Raw genomic sequence first — 18,051 nt, forward strand, 5'->3', positions numbered from 1 at the left:
AGTGCAATTGATGATGGAAAATGCTGCCTTGGTGTATTTTTATATTTGTCAAAAGCATTTGACATCACTATTGACCACAATATACTCATGTGTGAAGTGTACATGCATGTGTGTATGCGTGTGTGTGTTTGTGTTGTGTGTGGGGGAGGTGGTGTACGTGTATGTCTGCATCTATGATGTTGTATAATTTGTTCCTATGTTATACTCCATGTAAATATGTTACACCTTGCCATATTATACTGTAGTGTATGGTGTAAAGGGGCCCCGACCAAAAGCTGTGCTTCACTGGGGTCCCAAACCTATCATTCTGAATTTTTGCAGTTATGTCTTGTACTTTTGTTATGTTTGATTTGGTTTGAATAAACTGAAACTGAAACTGAAGCTGAAACTGAAGGTAATTCGGAAGGCGGCGCAAATACGCCTGATCCTGAAAGGACAAGTTTAAACATATGACTATAAACCATAGTGTAAGTGAATCAGGGGAGTGAATTTAGCTATGTTAGTAGAACACACATCAGTGAAAGTTTCATGGAAATCTGAAAATTCGTTCAAAAGTTATGAATTTATGAAGTTATACTGCCGCCATTGCTGGATGAGTTATAGACTATAGTAGGACTGCTACAGTTTGTGATGTCACATGCTTAGAACGATAAAGGAAATAAAGATAATTTTTAAAAAAACTGCAAAAAAAATTCCCGCGACTTAATTGTTATTCCCATGTCTTTTGAAAGAGGCAAATCAAGTGTTCTTTTATCATGGGAGAAAAGTTACAATAAGAAATCTGTCAAGCGGTTTACAAGAAAATGAAAATAGTAAAAATAAAGGTTCATGCACAGTTTTGCTTCTGAGTTTACATATCTACCATCTACCATAAATATACGTAATACCGTTGAGTAAATGATTTCCCTAACTGCCGGATACGTTTTGACAAACCGGTCAAAATTGAAAATAAATTGTACATTTCCCTGCGTCAACTTCGTCTCAAACCCGCCGTACAACCGTACAGTGTCCACGCGGCGCACGGAACAGCGAAACCATTCAGGCATCAGGGGTGCCGTTTCTATGGATACGACGCTCTATTCAGCTCATGCACCTGCTACAACTTTGCCGTACCGTCCTCGCTCGGGATTGCGGCATAGGCCTACTGAGTATGCAGTATACTAGTACATTGGGTAGTAGGCAAGGTCCTCCGATGTTAATAGGTGGTAGATAGAGTGCAGTGGTGGGGCTGGGAATGCGACACGAAGACCCAGGCTTCACTCGCGTGTGTGGTGGTATTACCCTGCAGTGACGATCGTCTTTCGAGAGAAAAGCAGAAGTTGCAACTTACGCTATACAGGTATGAAGAAATTACAGACGTTTAGAACTTGATGCATTGGTTTTACAAATTCAAATAAGTTTTGGTCTAGATCTAGTCCCTTAGTCCCTATAAAATGAACTACATTTAGCAGGTAACGCGAACGCTGATTTTTGGTGTGCGCTCAGCGATATGCACGAAGTACACTGTCTGTACAGCTACTGACACTGTATTACTAACTGTAGTCCCAGTACTTGACATTGGTGCATCGCTCAGCAATAAGACCTCGAAGTCAAATGTGTTTGCTCAGATTTGCTTTTCTCGTTGAGGACGAGTCCCGAGTATGCTCGTGCAGGTGTCTATGGGAAATGCGTGTTATAGCAAAATCAAACCGTCCTCAACGGGTTAAGTCGTATTAGATTCGTTTCTTACATTTTTAAATCTATTAGATTCATTTCTCTACTTAGTTTTAGACCCTAAAACCTAGTAGAATCTTTCCATCTAACGTTATAGATCTAACGCTAGCGTAGCGGTTCAGCCCTGCTGAGTGCTGTTATTTAGTCAGGACATTTGTTTATAAAATTTTGCTAGGTTGTAAAATATAGACTCTAGTTCTAATTTAATACAAATTGTTTCCTACCACCTGCTGTACCACTACCACTTTGTCTTGTCAGTGGCAGCAGGTCGAGACAAAGAGTGTCAAGTGAAGGCACCTCTTCACAACCACAGGCACAGTAATGGAATGGGCTTGTGCTGTACAATGTATTATAGTCAATACCAGCCACAGCACAAGTGTGATCTACTTGCAATGATACCCAATATCCAATGTAGATTATATCCATATAATGCGCACAAGCCTAAGGCCTAGCCCCCTAACCCGGCCCAGGATAACCAGTGTGCTTGTACATTTTGTGCAATGTGCAAGTACACTTTGTACCGGTACACCCTCACAGAAAAATTTCGCTATCCCTGTTGACGTATTCCTGTTGGTGTAAAGCAAAAGGTGAAATAAAAATAAAAATCTTTATAAGAATCTCTAAGACTCCACTTACATTGCGTCGTAATTACAGTGTACACAAACTATAAAATAGTTAACCCATTGAGAACAGACTGATTTTGCTTTAACATGCATTTCCCATATAGGGCCATCGTAGACATCTGCCCGAGTACGTGTATACTTGGGACTCGTCTTCAGTTGGTTAAAGATTTTTTCATATCAAACATGTATCATGTTATCATGTATCATAGGTGATGGAATGACTGAGAGAGGAGGCTACACACTTCAAGGATGAGTTCATCAGCAGATGACAGTCAGACCAGGACTAGGAAGAAGAAAAAGAGGAATGGTAAGGTGGGGAAAGTCTTCCCACTGACAAACGTTGCTGTGGACAAGGGCAGTGACCATGAGAAGCTGGTTGACCAGAAGCTGCTTGACCAAGAGACGAAGGGCGAAGAGGAAGAAGTGAAGATGAGTGTACACAATGTAGCCGCTGATGTCGTCAGTCTTTATAGGAATGTCAAGAAAGGAGTCGAGAGGTTCAAACATTTACGCTGTGGTCGTAGAACAATATTGACCGGCACATCAGGTGAGTAAGTCTGTTTATCTCAGGCTGTCTCCTATCCATTTTTACTGACCTCGTTTAATCAACAGTTGAATTCTTTCTCTCTGATAGATATAATCTGATCATCAAAAAAGAAGAAGAAGAAATGTTTGCAATGTGTGTATATATAATACAAGTAGAGATCCCACAACTTTGATACTGTACTGTAAAAGTGGAAATTTTCGCGGTGTTCAAATTTTCGCGCATTTCGCGCAACCAGAAATTAGCGCGAAAATAAAAGCACGCGAATATTTTTGCTTGCCATATGTGCCTGTGTGTGATGTCTTGATTCCACGGAATTAAAAACACGCGAAACTCTTCCGACCCGGCCAAGCGCGAAAAATTAGTCACGCGAAAATATCCACTTTTCCAGTAATTGTGAGATTGGCCAATTTGATGTCATGATTTCTTTGTCTGACTGGATGTTAATGAAACTCAATTCTTTAAGTATGGCACCAGCTGACAAGCTTTACATTTTATCATTTTGTAATTAAACAAGTCTGGTAGATGTTATTAAAAATGAATAAAGAGAAGGCAAATTCAAGTATGAAAACACAAGTCAGTATTCAGTGACAAAAATAAATATGCAATTCATACAAAAATGTATAGTTGTATAGGTGTGCTATGTGTGTTATACACTGAATGCTCTGTTCATGGGATTATCCTTTGTTTTGGCCCAAATTTTGCTGCAACAGGTCTTCAGGAGGGTATGTTTCTGAAAGGATGCTGTGATATCTCACACTAACATTATTAACAAGCTGCACGGTGCATACAGTAGGCCTACCTACATGTCATCGGGTGCCCGTGCATTGGCCGCTAACGCAATACAAATTGTATTCCGTTAGCGGCCAATGCACGGGCACCCGACAATGTACATTGTGCATAAATTCAGCTAAGGAATAAAACACATTTTGGTATACCAGTAAACTCAACAACATTCTGAGTAGCCATGATATACGGTACCTGTACTGTTCGCTTTTGGCCCATAATTTCTGCACAGTGTGAGTGTGAACATTGCACAACATACAATGTACATTGTACACATGTACATGTACATGCATACATGTATGACTTTATTATTCTGAGTGGCATTCCATTTAAATGCATGAAAGAAAGTGATAAATTTTAATCTAACAGTCACCCCATACACTAAAATCGTTCCATTACTGCATAAACAATTTAGCAAAGGGCAAAGTCCTACATACATTGTTTGTAACCCCAGTCAAAGCATCACAAACAGTGATGAACACAATTGCCACACCAGCTTTGTGTTCTCATGTTCCAATGCAGAATCAGATGACATGATTTCAATGTTCATTTCATATCTGAAAGCGATATTTACCTGGATACCAATGCATAAAATTATTATTTCTGGAGCTACTACATAATTGTACAAGGATGTAAGTACATGTACATCTGCAGGCAATATACAGTATATTTCACAGGGTAGAGATTACACTGTAAATACCAAGAACAATGAAAACAATGATCTTGCATAAACCAAGCATTTATTTGATATTTCTCAATTATTTTGTATTAAAAAACTCTTTTTGAATTGTTTTGTTGCTGAAAACATCATGTGTGAAAAAGGTTTTGAAGAGGCCCTAATAGGCCTCCTGATTTGTAGCATAATAAGATTTCATTTGCATAGAAGTTCAATGACCTTCTTCCAAAATACACTTGTACACTAGTTATCTTGCATTTGTACTTCTTAATGCTATGTGCAAAACACTAATTTTTGATGTGTCTTAATATCCGAGCTATCTATGTAGTTATCATATTGTATTTCCACACTTACAATACACAATGTACTGTATTTCTATTCCCTATTCTGAAGCTAATAGTATTGTTTCTTCCATACTTCTGTGACTATGTCACAACACTGTATGTCTCCAACTACTCTTTTCCAACAATTCCCAAATCTTGTCTGTGGTGAGTATTTTTATTCAGTCTTACGGTACAAAAAGAATAAGTTATCTTGATGAATAACTTTGAATGTCCTTATAAAGCCATTTGCAAAGCACTATAGGGAGCTTATGGACCTGTTTGTGGATTAGTTATATTGATTTGTTTGATAAAGTTTGTTTTTCACTGCATGGTTTGAAACGTCATGGGGAACAAGCTACTAATTTCACAATTGGGCATAAAGGTTATAAATGCATGTTTCACCTGGACTTAAAAAAAAGAAAATCCACTAGTGGAATAGGACTGATAGAACAGAGTGAGTAATGCAGTGTATCTGTGATGGTGACAAGAGCCATGTTCATTGTGATATACTGTATATTTGAACCAATTGATGGCATAACCATGGGTAATCTAACTACAGTGTATTCCATTATTTTCAGTACAGTTTTGCACTGTCCACACTTGCAACTGCCTGCCACAAACCCACCAAATGCACATTACTTCTAACTTGGCCAAAAAGTTGAAACACCTTGATTAGTCAAAATATGCCTTTAAGTGTAAAGTCTGTGCTGAGCACTGAATTGGTCTGTGTTCCACCTTGTGAGGAAGGTCAGTCTTAAAAGATGTGGATTTTCATGGTTTATGCAGGGTTCTTTTGGACCTTTGCTCATTCTTAAATTAGTAAATTATCATGAGAACCATGAACCCCCTCCTATTGACAATTTCTGTACTGAGTTTACACATGAGATGTTTTTTTTTTTTTTTTGTTTTTTTGCAGACTCATTCCCATGGTGGCATAATAGCTCAGAGGCTTTCAATGTTTATTGTCCCCGCCGAACGAGTTCGAGCAGGGGACTATGAAACGGGCTCCGTACGTGTGTGTGTCCGTGTGTCCGTCCGTCCGTGTGTCCGTCCGTGTGTCCGTCCGTGTGTCCGTGTGTGCGTCCGTGTGTGATCAAAATCTTCAATTTGCTACTTCTCTGTCATTTATGAGCCAATTTTGATTCTGTTTGCTTTATATGATAGCACTACATGGGAGCTTTGAAACTTGTACACAGAATTTCAGTCGTGACCTTTGACCTTGACCTTTGACCTATATTGTACATTTTGCTACAAAATGCTACTCCTTCGCCATTTCTAACCCGATTTCGATTCCGTTTGCTTTATGTGATGGCACTAGGTGAGGGCTTCAAAACTTCTACACAGAATTTTGACCTTTGACTTCTTTGACCTTTGACCTTGATTTTTTGACCTATATTGTACATTTTGCTACAAAATGCTACTCCTTCGCCATTTCTAACCCGATTTTGATTCCGTTTGCTTTATGTGATAGCACTAGGTGAGGGCTTCAAAACTTCTACACAGAATTTTGACCTTTGACTTCTTTGACCTTTGACCTTGATTTTTGACCTATATTGTACATGTTGCTACGAAATGCTACTCCTTCGCCATTTTTAACCCGATTTCGATTCCGTTTGCTTTATATGATGGCACTAGTTGAGGGCTTCAAAACTTCTACACAGAATTTTGACCTTTGACTTCTTTGACCTTTGACCTTGATTTTTGACCTATATTGTGCATTTTGCTACAGAATGCTACTCCTTCGCCATTTCTAACCCGATTTCGATTCCGTTTGCTTTATGTGATAGCACTAGGTGAGGGCTTCAAAACTTCTACACAGAATTTTGACCTTTGTCTTCTTTGACCTTTGACCTTGATTTTTGACCTATTTTGTACATTGGCTACAAAATGCTACTCCTTCGCCATTTCTAACCCAATTTCGATTCCGTTTGCTTTATGTGATAGCACTAGGTGAGGGCTTCAAAACTTCTACACAGAATTTTGACCTTTGACTTCTTTGACCTTTGACCTTGATTTTTTACCTATATTGCACATTTTGTTACAAAATGCTACTTCCGGCGGGGACATATGTTACGCACCGCGTAATTTCTACTTTTCCTTGTTAGATTTTGTAACTTTATGTTTTATGCTAAGAATTGGTCCATTCCAATGTCAGGACAAAGTACAATGTACATGTAAGACAATAAATCTGAATGGCATTTGGTGGGTCAGTGTGGGATGGTCACAATGCTCATTTGTCCAGAGGGTTGTAATCGGTGTATCATGGGCTTCTTGCTACTTGTGTCCTTATTTTTTTTTTTTTTTCACTCTGTGTTTGATCTGCACTCATACATTGTACATTGTAAATGTTGTACACTCATGCTTGTATCTGGGACACAGTACAAAACTAACATTCAACTTCAATCTGGAAATGCTAACTCTAATGCCTGTAATGGTGCAAAGTTTTCTACAGCATGTCACTTCTTGCCAATGTGTTGCTCTTCAAGCAGAATTTCATCATAGAGCATACATTGGTATTGACACAGCTGATGGTCAACAGTGAACACAAGTACCAATAAAGTTTTTTTTTTTTTTTTATTGTTGGCAAGTTGGATTGAAGAATAAAATGAAAGTGAAGCAAATCAATTAGAATTACAGTCCAAGATACAGTATGGTGTCTCTGTTGATCAACATACAAAACTGTATAAATGAAATCTACAACATTATATTTCTTTTTTGTTGAATGAAAAGTTGGAGATTTTTAAAAATCATATATTTCAGACAGAAACACACTGTAAAGGTTACTTGTACGTTGTACTTTATTGTGTGCTGATCCTACAAAATTTTATGCAGTCATTCTGACCATGATGTCAAAAAACAAATCCTTTTGTCATATGAAAAAAAGTGTACACACTTGCAGGTAAATACTTTTTGTATTCATACTTTTCACACTTTCTACCATGTACGTACAATGTACTGTACGTATGTTTTAGCGCATCCACAGTTTGTTTTTGTCTAGTCTCTAATGATATTGATAAAACCTGTTCAGAAAGAAGAAAGAAGGAACACAAAAACTGCTTGTAATGAAACACTTTCCTATATATTGGTAGACTGATGTACTCAACATGTCAACTATTTGGCATTGCAGGGTTCGAAATTGGCGATGGTCCGCTGGCCATTGGCCACCCAAAATCACGTCGGACTAGCTAAAAATTGAAAAATTCTGAAGTTACTAGTCTGTCTGGCTAGCCAAAATATTGCTTTAGTGTAAAAATTGATTCTAAGTAGTTCGCCTGGCTAGTTAAAAAAAAGTTAAGTGCGACCCCTGCATTGCACAGTATGTCAAAATTTTCACTTCATCTCTTTAACCATTCTATGGGAAAACACACTAAAATTTGTACATTTAATTGTTCAAAATGCCTGGTTCCAGCTTCTCTTCTACATGCAATGTGGCACATCATGGTTTGTGTGGGACATTTCTCACCATTTTCTCAGGGAGATCTATAGAGTTGACCAACAAATTATTCCTATGCTTTGTTATATATATGTGTATATTTATAATTTATTGTATCATGTTTTATTTTAAATTGCTAACCAGGTGAGAATGTCAGTGTGCAGCTGTATGAGACACAGTGACATCTGGACACTGTGCAATTTATGCACAGAGATGACTTCAGCAATCACTTTTAGCCATAAAACAAGAAGGTCATTAAACCATTGAATACATGTAATGTTATCCTGTAAATATGCAGTACATACACTTGTACATACATTGTATGTACTTAATACACAATGTGTATATGTTAGTGATCCAACTTCTTTTAATGTATGGCTACATATATTGTATTTCATAATCTTGCAAAAATTTCACTTTGATCATGCTCAGTAATATTTCATTCTCCTTTTTTTTTCCACTTTCTTATTAAAATACAGGCATTAAAAAAAATACCTTAGTGAAAGGCATTGACGCCAGTATCTCTCCAGAGCCTTTGAGTCCTAACGTTGCCAATGCAGAGCTGATTGGTTATTTTGGTCACCTGGCAACCTCGGAAGACCCCAGTGTCAAAATTGACCTGGAGTACCTGGAATTGATCTTGAATCGTGGAGCCAATATCAACTGTACAGACAAGTATGGTCAGACTGCTCTACATGAGGTGAGAGCCAGCCCAAAATAATTCAGCTTCCTGTGGTATTGTCCATTGATCATTGTAGTGGGCTGCTAATGGTAACTGTATACACTCTTAGTTTTGCATACAGATACTGTACATTTTCGCGAATGAGGAGGTCATAGACATTTTCGTGAGATGTTGTTTACGCGAATTGACTCTGACACTAACATATTATATGCACTATTACCCAAGCACAAAGAGACATACGGTATTCGCGTGTTGTTAAATTCATGATCCAACTGTGATTCGTGAAATTCACAAAAATTATTAGTACTTGTACTTCATCCTTTCTTCAACTTCACATTTTTTCTGTGTTATGTTTTCCAGATTTTGTAAGATTTCAGTTCAGGACTATTTTCCATACCGACGGTAACTGATCTTTCAGTCTATATTCAAACATAGTGATATGCATCACTAGACATGAGGTAGGCAATTGTTTGCAAAATTTAAATTTGCATTGATGACATACCTTGTACTGTAGCAGAATAAGTTAATACCACTGATACAGTGTGTACATTGCTTCTATGCATATTATAATGTGTACATTGATGTTGTCAACAGAGTCATAATTGCCTTAATTTGCATAATAGAAGAATTTTTCCAACAAACAAGTACACACCAAGCTTAAAGCATGGGAGTTTGTTTGGTCATATAAAAGGAAAGTAATCATCTTTAGTTGATTTTCCTCTGAGAAATAATTGCCCTGATATAATGTAGAGACTGCCTGATGATAATCTTGACAGGTTGCTAGGACATGGGATCCAGACATCGCAGTGTTCATCATTCTGAAGGGTGCTGATGTTAATCAGGCAGACATGTTTGGCAGGACACCTCTCCACATTGCAGCAGCAGTTGACTTCCCAGAAATGATTGCTGTTCTACTTGATAATGGAGGTGAGACTGATTTCACGCTGCCATACAAATCCCCTTATTTAGCTTTAATATGGGAAATAAGTGATGTAATAATTGATGGACTTGTTCAAAGTGAAGATTAATGATTTAAGAAAAGAATTGATATGATGCTATTTTCTTTACATTCCCATCTGATAATACTGAAACACAAACAAAAGAAAACAGACCATGTGCACAGTTTCATGACTATTTGTTAAAATTCCAATTATTATGATTATTTTTTTTTTTTGAGCATCTGCCTGTCTGACTAAAGAATTTAGAACATTTGTCCAAACCTTGCCGACCAAAGTCCAACCTCAAGTGGACAAACCAACATATGATGATAGCAGAGTTATTGAGTGTCTCATAACAGTGATACTGATTAGAGGTAAGGTGTACAAAGTTATGTGCACAGGTATTTGTACCTATTACATTTTACTACTAGTATCAGCAGCAGTATCATTGATTCCTCACCATCATAGTCATTGTCTTTATAATGCTAATCACTCTCATCACCACGGCCATCATGTAATATCATAAAGTACCTTCAGTACTACCATACTTTGTATTATCATAGCCCATATGCTTATATAAACATCATTATCAATGTCACTTTGACTGTTGCCATCAATGACATCATTACTGTGATCGTTGCATCATTATTTTCTGTGGATGTCATCATCATCACTGTCATTGTTTATCCTCCCAGCTAACATTGAGTCTCTGACTGAGGGTGAGAAGCAGACCCCCCTTCACTATGCAGCCAGGAATGACGCCTGCAATGCTCTCCGCCTGCTCCTCAAGAAGGGGGCAAAGATGCATGAGAGAGACTACAAGGGGCGCACCCCGCTCCTGGTAGCTGCAGAGTTGGGTCAGTCTTACTTTTGCAATCGTAATGATATTGTGTAAAATACACAAAGATGATCTAAAAGACTCAAAAGAAGAAAGAATGGTCATCTGTGTGTATTGAAATGACACATTCTAGCTGTGTATGAAACTGAATAATAAATGCAAAATGACTGTAGTGCAGACGTTTTGATGACATGGCAAACTTGTTTGTAATGTTGTGTCCCAGGCCGCATATTATGTAAAATATCTAAAGTGATTGTCAGTTGCCTAGATTCACAGCTATCTGTTGACTCTACAACTGATATCAGTCTATTCACAATCAACTGAATCTTGATATAATATGAAGCTGAGGTAACATTTGATGAGGAACAGAAGATTGTCATGCAGCGTTACGTACCACTCTTTCACCCAATTACAGTGGACTCCCATTATAACAAAGTCCTCGGGACCTGCAATTTTCTTTCATTATATCAAAATTTGCTATAACTGAACAAAGAAATGATAAAATTACATAGTGTGGGTAACGTTTCGGTCTAAATTTTTATTTCGTTGTAACTAGAATTTTGTGTTTGTTATTATGGAAGTGCACTGTATGTGATATGTAATACAATATATTGTCTCCTCCATACACAGATCGAAGTGAGACGGCTCACTTGTTATTGGAGCTAGGGGCCAGGGCATGTGACATGGATCGGACTGGACACACAGCCCTTCAGATTATGGTCAACAAAATGCCTGCAGTGGTAAATCAATGGTCGTGGCAGCTTTGACAAGACCTCAACATTGCAAATGTAGTCATTTTAAGAGTAGTAAAATTGCACTACTTACTGTGTATGAGTTAGCAAACAAACTGTTATTTGAATGGGTCCACTTTGATGTATAGAATAAATCTTGTAACTATGGTCTTTTTCTGACTCACTGTGGTATATTCCTTACAGTGAAAAACCATGCTTGGATATTGTGTACAACTGCATTGATTTCTGTTCCTTCTGAAATCTACACCGAAGTGATGTCCTAGATGAGCATCTTATGAAAAGAAAAAAAAAAAAAATTCTCGAGTATTCTTCCTTGAATGTAATCTACACCACACATCCTGCCCAGTTTCAATCACAACACATGCAAGTGAAATAATACTTGTTCTAAACTTTCTCTTTTTTCTCTTCCTGTTTCCTGTGTGTCTTCTCTGTGTTTGCATGATAGGCCAAAGAAGGACTGAACCAGCTGTATCGCTATGACCGAGCCAACCGCAAGCAGTACTATGACCTGCATCTCTTGGAACCACTTCCTGTCGATGAGAGTGTGGAGGTTCCTGCCAGGACAGTGGTGAGCCCTGGATACCTTTATTTCATTTCACTTTGTTTCATTTCGTTTTGCTTTGTTTCATTTTGTTTTGTTTTGTTTCATTTTGTTTTGTTCACTTCGTTTCATTTCATTTCACTTCACTTCACTTCATTTCATTTCGTTTCATTTCAATTTCATTTTTTATTTCATGTCACTTTGTGTGACTTTATCTTACTCTATTTCACTTCCACTTATTTTCACTACTTTCCTCGACTTCTTTCCCCCCTCATTTTCCTGTCCATTTCCATTTTCAAAAGCTGAATTATTATGCTCAGTGTCTTGTGCCTTGTGCAAATTGGCATAGTTACTGTGAAGCAAAGATAAAGAAATGAAAAAGAAAAAAGGGGAACCAATCATCATTGGCATTAAGTCATAAGGTCATAAAGTCATGAAGAAAAAGAAAATGGATTTACTGTGTTGTCTTGCATGAAGTATTATAAAGTGATAAATAAACAACTATTCATGAGCGTCCTCAGAAAGTTTTCTAATGCATATCTTTCACCGAAATCGCAACGTTAAGCGCGATGTATCGCAGTCGCAAAAAGCTATCACCGCGACGTTTCGTGACTTTTTTCTTTCGAGTCTCGCGCATCTTTTGACACCAAATTTGCGATGCCCGGGCGTGCGGTTCCGAAGTTACGCATAAATATGTACATGCATGTCAGACCAAAAATTGCTCAAAAACGTGAATTCGTGTGCAATTTCAATGCAAACTGTGCTTGCAGGCAAATTTCATAAAAGCATAATTATTTTGGTGTTTTATTGATTAAAATCAATGAATAACATATTTTCTTGTTTGGAGCGATGTCGCGAACAAATTTCATCGAAAAAACAATGAAAAACATAAAGTCGAAAAACAAAGAAATACATAAGAAATTCAAAAAAACAATAAAATACTTAAGAATTTTTTCTGATATCACAATTTTTTTTCATTGCATTTGCTAAGGACACTAAAAAGAATATTTACACAAAAAATGTGCCTGTTTTGAGCTTTATTTTGTGATTTATACCGAATAGTCTGATTTCATGCATCATTATGCATAAATTAGCATAATCTAGCATAAATGATAATTTTTTGAAAAATTAACTTCATGGTATTTTAGATTACATAATAGGCAATGTGTGTGCCAATTTTTCGTCGCGATCGCGCGGTCGACGGCCGAGATCTGGAGGGGGGGCCTGGGAGGCCCCCCCCCCCCCCCCCCCCCCCCCCCCGGCTCTATCAACTACCTAAATAGCCCGGCCTAGTTAGGGTTAACTCTTGTATCAAATTCTTGACTTCCCTAAGCTTCAGAACCTATTTTCAGTGTGATTCATTAGCACCCAGTCATGCACAGGTGCTAGCAAAACTTATCACCATGCTGAGTGAAACATGTGTAGCAGTACCTATGGTATTTGAACTAAGTGGTGTTCATTCTTTGTACTTCTGCAGCTCCAGAATATTGTGATGTACAACCAGTTGGATCTGATTATGCACCCAGTCTGTAGACAGCTTGTTGAAGTCAAATGGGACAAATTTGGAAAGTAAGTATAATAAACATTATACTGGTTGTAAATGGGAAAGTGGTGTATAATAAACATTAGACTGGTTGTAAATGCGGAAGCATGTACTTCTCTGTCAGAGAGATTTTCTCAAAGGGGTAGTTTCTTGGGGTGGGGGTGGGGGCACCAACAGCCCCTCCCACCCAAAAAACAACAACCACAACAACAACAAACAACAACAACAAAACAAAGTAAAAACGTTTAACAGTCCCTGCTAAGAGATTGAGTATTTTTCTGACTTTATAGGCAATTTGAGCTAATGTACATACTTATGTAATGTACTAGTGTAGCTTTGTTGAGTGTACATCAAATCTGTATACTTTACTATAATCAACTTATTTTGGTCAGTGGTATAAGTTGATGTGTTGAAAACATATTTGATGTTTGTTGTTTTTATCACTACATACATGATATAGATTTGTGTTTTATTGTCTGTACTCTGGTCATTTTTACAACATCATCAATCCTAACAGGCCTGTCAGAACTCTTGTGTTCAAGGTGTTCATTGTTGTAGCTGAGTTATTTATATCAAACTGACTATTCATAACAAAGTCATTACATTAATATTTTCCATGGCAACTGTATTGTCCATTGCTACAATTGTGCTAATGGGGTCTCAGAGTGAATATCACACAATAATGTATGTGAGAATATATCTTGTTTAACAGTTGCTGATCTATTTTCATTACATGGCTACAGACGTGGGGCTATCAAACAAATGATCTTCAATCTCATCTTCATCTTAATGTGGAGTATCCTTGGAGTGAGTCTAGAGAATCCCTTTGAGTACAGCTTCCCAGAGGACATTTGGAGGCTCGTCCTTGAGGTAGAACTTTGTATTACTTGTTTTCATTCCATAAAGTTATGCATACATTCAAGTAATATTAGATGTCTTGTCTGCCAAAACAGCTGTAGAGTTTCTAAGAACTCTTCAGATGATAGAAAAAATCTCTCTTGTAATATGTTTTTGAATCATAATCACAATCTGCCGATTACATTACGTTTGGTACGCTCTGTGGGCATGAGTAAATATAGGGTCAAGCTAGCTCCACCTCTTTCATGTTTTGGACATGGAGTCTTTCAGATGGTAAATGCTCACTATAAATCGAGCAACTCAAGATTGATAACACTTTATGGACCTTGATCTCCTAATCAAGATTCTAGTATTATTGTTTCAATAATTTGCTCTCAGATGTGAGAAATATCTTGATTGCAATCAGAATTTTTTTAATAGAGATTATAATTCAGAATAGAGATTATAATCATGATTTCAAAAAACAAACAAATTTCTGTCATCTGAAGGGGGAGGGTTTAAGGGATGTGGAGACCTTTCCTCAAACTTTTTTTTACCATTTCCTAGCACTTTTAGTAGCAGTCTGTACATTCATGATTCTCTTTCTTTCTCTAGGAATAGACAAATTTGGTAAATGATCTTTTCAGTGTAATGAAGACCATTTGGATTTTCGATTGAGATATATCATTGTTCATATACATGTATATTTTGCTGCTGTTGTTGGCTTTCTTCCTAGATCTGTGGTGTTGCTCTTACAGTTTACCAGATAGCATTGGAGCTGAAAGAATTCAATGACTCAAAGAACTTATTCATGGTAAGTCCAATACTAATGACTTATTTGTATACTACAATGTGTGTTCATTCTTGCATCATGATTATGAGATACATGTGTGCTACTTTTCTTGTATTCTCTTTTAAGATATCCTTAGAGAGCATTTCTTTGTATTCATTCTTACTTTATTTGTGCTGGTAAGCTGATTCTACATTCAAACAAGTCCTTTGTCTTCAGTCTGGTTTGTGATAAAGAAAATAATATTTCTTGGTTATTTCTAATATTATAATGATTTTGCTTATTCAAAGCTCCTCAATTCATGATGATAATGATATTAACAAATCAATGTTGAGTGGAGGACTGTAATAAGAACCATATGTGACCCGCGACAACGGTTTCAGGCAAAAGTCGCAAGAGCAAATTTCCTCCTAGTCGGGGTACAAAGATCTGTACCATTATTTTTGTCGATTTGACTTTTTTGCAGAAATCGTATATTTGATATGTTTTCTACATCTACACTAAATTTCATAGCATAAGACTACGTTTTTCCTATCGAAAATGGAATTTTAAGCACCCTATGTTGGATCGCACTCGTCAGTTTCGAGCTTCTTTCGAACGCCGCGCCAATATCCCCAGCGTTGCTACGGCGCAAGGTCTCACATGCAATTGGCTTGTGCGTCGCACACATTTACATAATTCGGCTTTCGGAGACACCAGTTGCAGCGTTTGGGGAATGCTTTGTCCACGCGTGCATGTGATTACATGCTCCATTGTTCTTGCTGTAGTGGTTTATACGCTGTAGTGCGTGCTCTTCGTTTGGCTTTCTATCCAAACTATTCTACCGCAATGTTCGACAACGGAAGTGAAACAAATATCATTTTTAATAGCATGACATAATCGTGTGAAAACAAAAAACAATAGTCTACTTGTACATGTAGTAAAAATTATGACAGCAGACTGACTCAAGGGAAGGATGTTGAGAGGAAAGGAGATGTCACATGAAACCAGTTATATTCTAATACTACACATCAAGATCGCACGAAACTAACGAGTCGTGTTTGTTTGTTTGTATTAAAATAATTAACACCACCGAACAAGGCAACATATGCATGGCCTGTAAAAGCAAAACAAACAGGAAGCGTGACCTTTGCCAGCACTGGCATTTTCTGCCTACAAAAGGGTCGCCAATGATAAAGTAAAATCAACAACAGTGAAAACGCGATTTGTACATGTGTGGATTCGCCACCCGCTCCTGTTACATGCACATGGTCATGGCGTGTGGATGCCATTGCGTAATGCGTGCACCCATACACATGTACACCAAACGTGCAATTATCGTATCCGCCATCTTGAAAGACGTAATGGTAAAACAAACCCGAGCGAACCGCATTGTTTTTCGGCTCCATACGCTGAGCTCCTAGGAAGGGTGCCCGGGAAATTTGACTCTCTCAGTGAGCCAATCAGAAGGCGATGTGGTTGCTAGAGGCGGAGCTTAACATCAATTGACACCATCGTACGGATGGGTGATTCTCACCTCGCATCGCCGCTCGGACATTGTCTTTGAGAAAGAGGTGAATCTTCAAACCCCGTTTTCTCGCAATTTTGTCAGGCTAACAACTTAAAAAGTGCATTTCATTTTGCTTTCCATGCCCACTTATGGTGCCAAAGAATGCAAGTGTTTTATGTCAATGCAAAGCTTAGGAAATGGGCAATGTGATTCAGTGAAAAAATGAATTTTCAAAATGCCCGACTTTTGCCTGAAACCGTTGTCGCCGGTCACATATGGCTATGCCTACCATTATACTGAAAACGGTATTGAAGGTATTGAAACCTTGTGTCTCTTCATGCTATATGAATTTATATGGTCACAAATGAGTAAAATAATGACAGCAAAATAAATGAGTGTTTTCCATAGACCCATGTTCAGCAGCCATTCTTGCGGTGGTAAATTCAATGTTGGGTTGGTTTGTATTGGAAACTATGAAGACACTTTGAATTGGCATACATCACATCAAACTTTGACATCACATGATTCTATGTGATAGATGTAATAAATTGTAGATGATAAGTAAAAAATCATATCAGCACCAATTCTTGCCAGCTAGTGAGAGATTTCACCACCTTTTTTTTCTGCTAGTTGAAGCTTTGTGTTTGTAGCACACCTGGTTAAAGTTGCAAAATGTCTGCTGCTGTTGTGCACTCAGTCTCTCATATATATATGGAATAAGAAAGATTGGTAGGTTCACACATCTCAAATTGACACTTACAAAGAAACAGTTGTTTTGTTTTTGTTTTTTATGTATGCCTGTTAATGAAATTTGTATTTTTATACCCCCGCCAAACGAAGTTTGAAGGGGGTATATAGGAATCAGCGGACGGTCGGGCGGCCGGGCGGTCGGGCGGTCGGTCCGTTGCAAATCTTGCGTCGCGAACTACTTCCTCAGTTTTCAACCGATTCCCATAAAACTTGGCACAGATGTGTGCCTTGGGTTGTAGATGTGCAAGACGTATTTTTTGACAGTACCCAAAAGTATGTTGCCATGGTAACGGCATATTATGGGCAAAAATGGGTACAAATCTTGCGTCGCGAACTCCTCCCACAGTTTTTGATCAATTTTTATGAAATTAGGTACAGATGTTCATCTTAATATGTTAATGTGCAAGACACATATTTCCGCAGTGGCAAAAAGTGCGTTGCCATGGTAACGGCATGTTATTGGTAAAATATAGGGCAAAATGCTTCATGGCAAAACTGCTTCATCAGTGTTCTTCCAATTCTCATGGAATTCATATTGAATGTTTGTCTTAGGATATAGGTCAGCATGACACATTTCTTGACAGTGACAAAAAGTATGTTGCCATGGTAACAGCTCACATATTATGAGCCAAAATAATGGAAAATTTTGTGTTGCAAACTACTTCCTCAGTTTTTGCCCAATTTCCATGAAACTTGGTACAGATGTGTGCCTTTGGTTGTAGATGTGCAAGACGCATTTTTCGACAGTACCCGAAAGTATGTTGCCATGGTAACGGCATATTTGTGGCAGAAG

General features: G+C 37.9%; 1 protein-coding gene across 1 annotated transcript in view; it reads left to right on the forward strand.

Moving 5' to 3' along the window:
- The first annotated feature begins 2,557 nt into the window (after positions 1–2,557).
- The window catches only part of LOC140234117 (uncharacterized), a 33,472-nt gene continuing 17,978 nt past the window's right edge, over positions 2,558–18,051 (forward strand). The window contains exons 1-9 of the mRNA XM_072314191.1: positions 2,558–2,883; positions 8,578–8,798; positions 9,557–9,707; positions 10,414–10,575; positions 11,187–11,296; positions 11,754–11,876; positions 13,327–13,418; positions 14,136–14,262; positions 14,966–15,043. Of these exons, the coding sequence (XP_072170292.1) occupies positions 2,586–2,883; positions 8,578–8,798; positions 9,557–9,707; positions 10,414–10,575; positions 11,187–11,296; positions 11,754–11,876; positions 13,327–13,418; positions 14,136–14,262; positions 14,966–15,043 (1,362 nt within the window). The 5' untranslated portion in view covers positions 2,558–2,585. The remainder of the gene's footprint in view (positions 2,884–8,577; positions 8,799–9,556; positions 9,708–10,413; positions 10,576–11,186; positions 11,297–11,753; positions 11,877–13,326; positions 13,419–14,135; positions 14,263–14,965; positions 15,044–18,051) is intronic.

Source organism: Diadema setosum, chromosome 10 (assembly GCF_964275005.1).
Source record: "Diadema setosum chromosome 10, eeDiaSeto1, whole genome shotgun sequence".
NCBI lineage: Eukaryota > Metazoa > Echinodermata > Echinoidea > Diadematoida > Diadematidae > Diadema > Diadema setosum.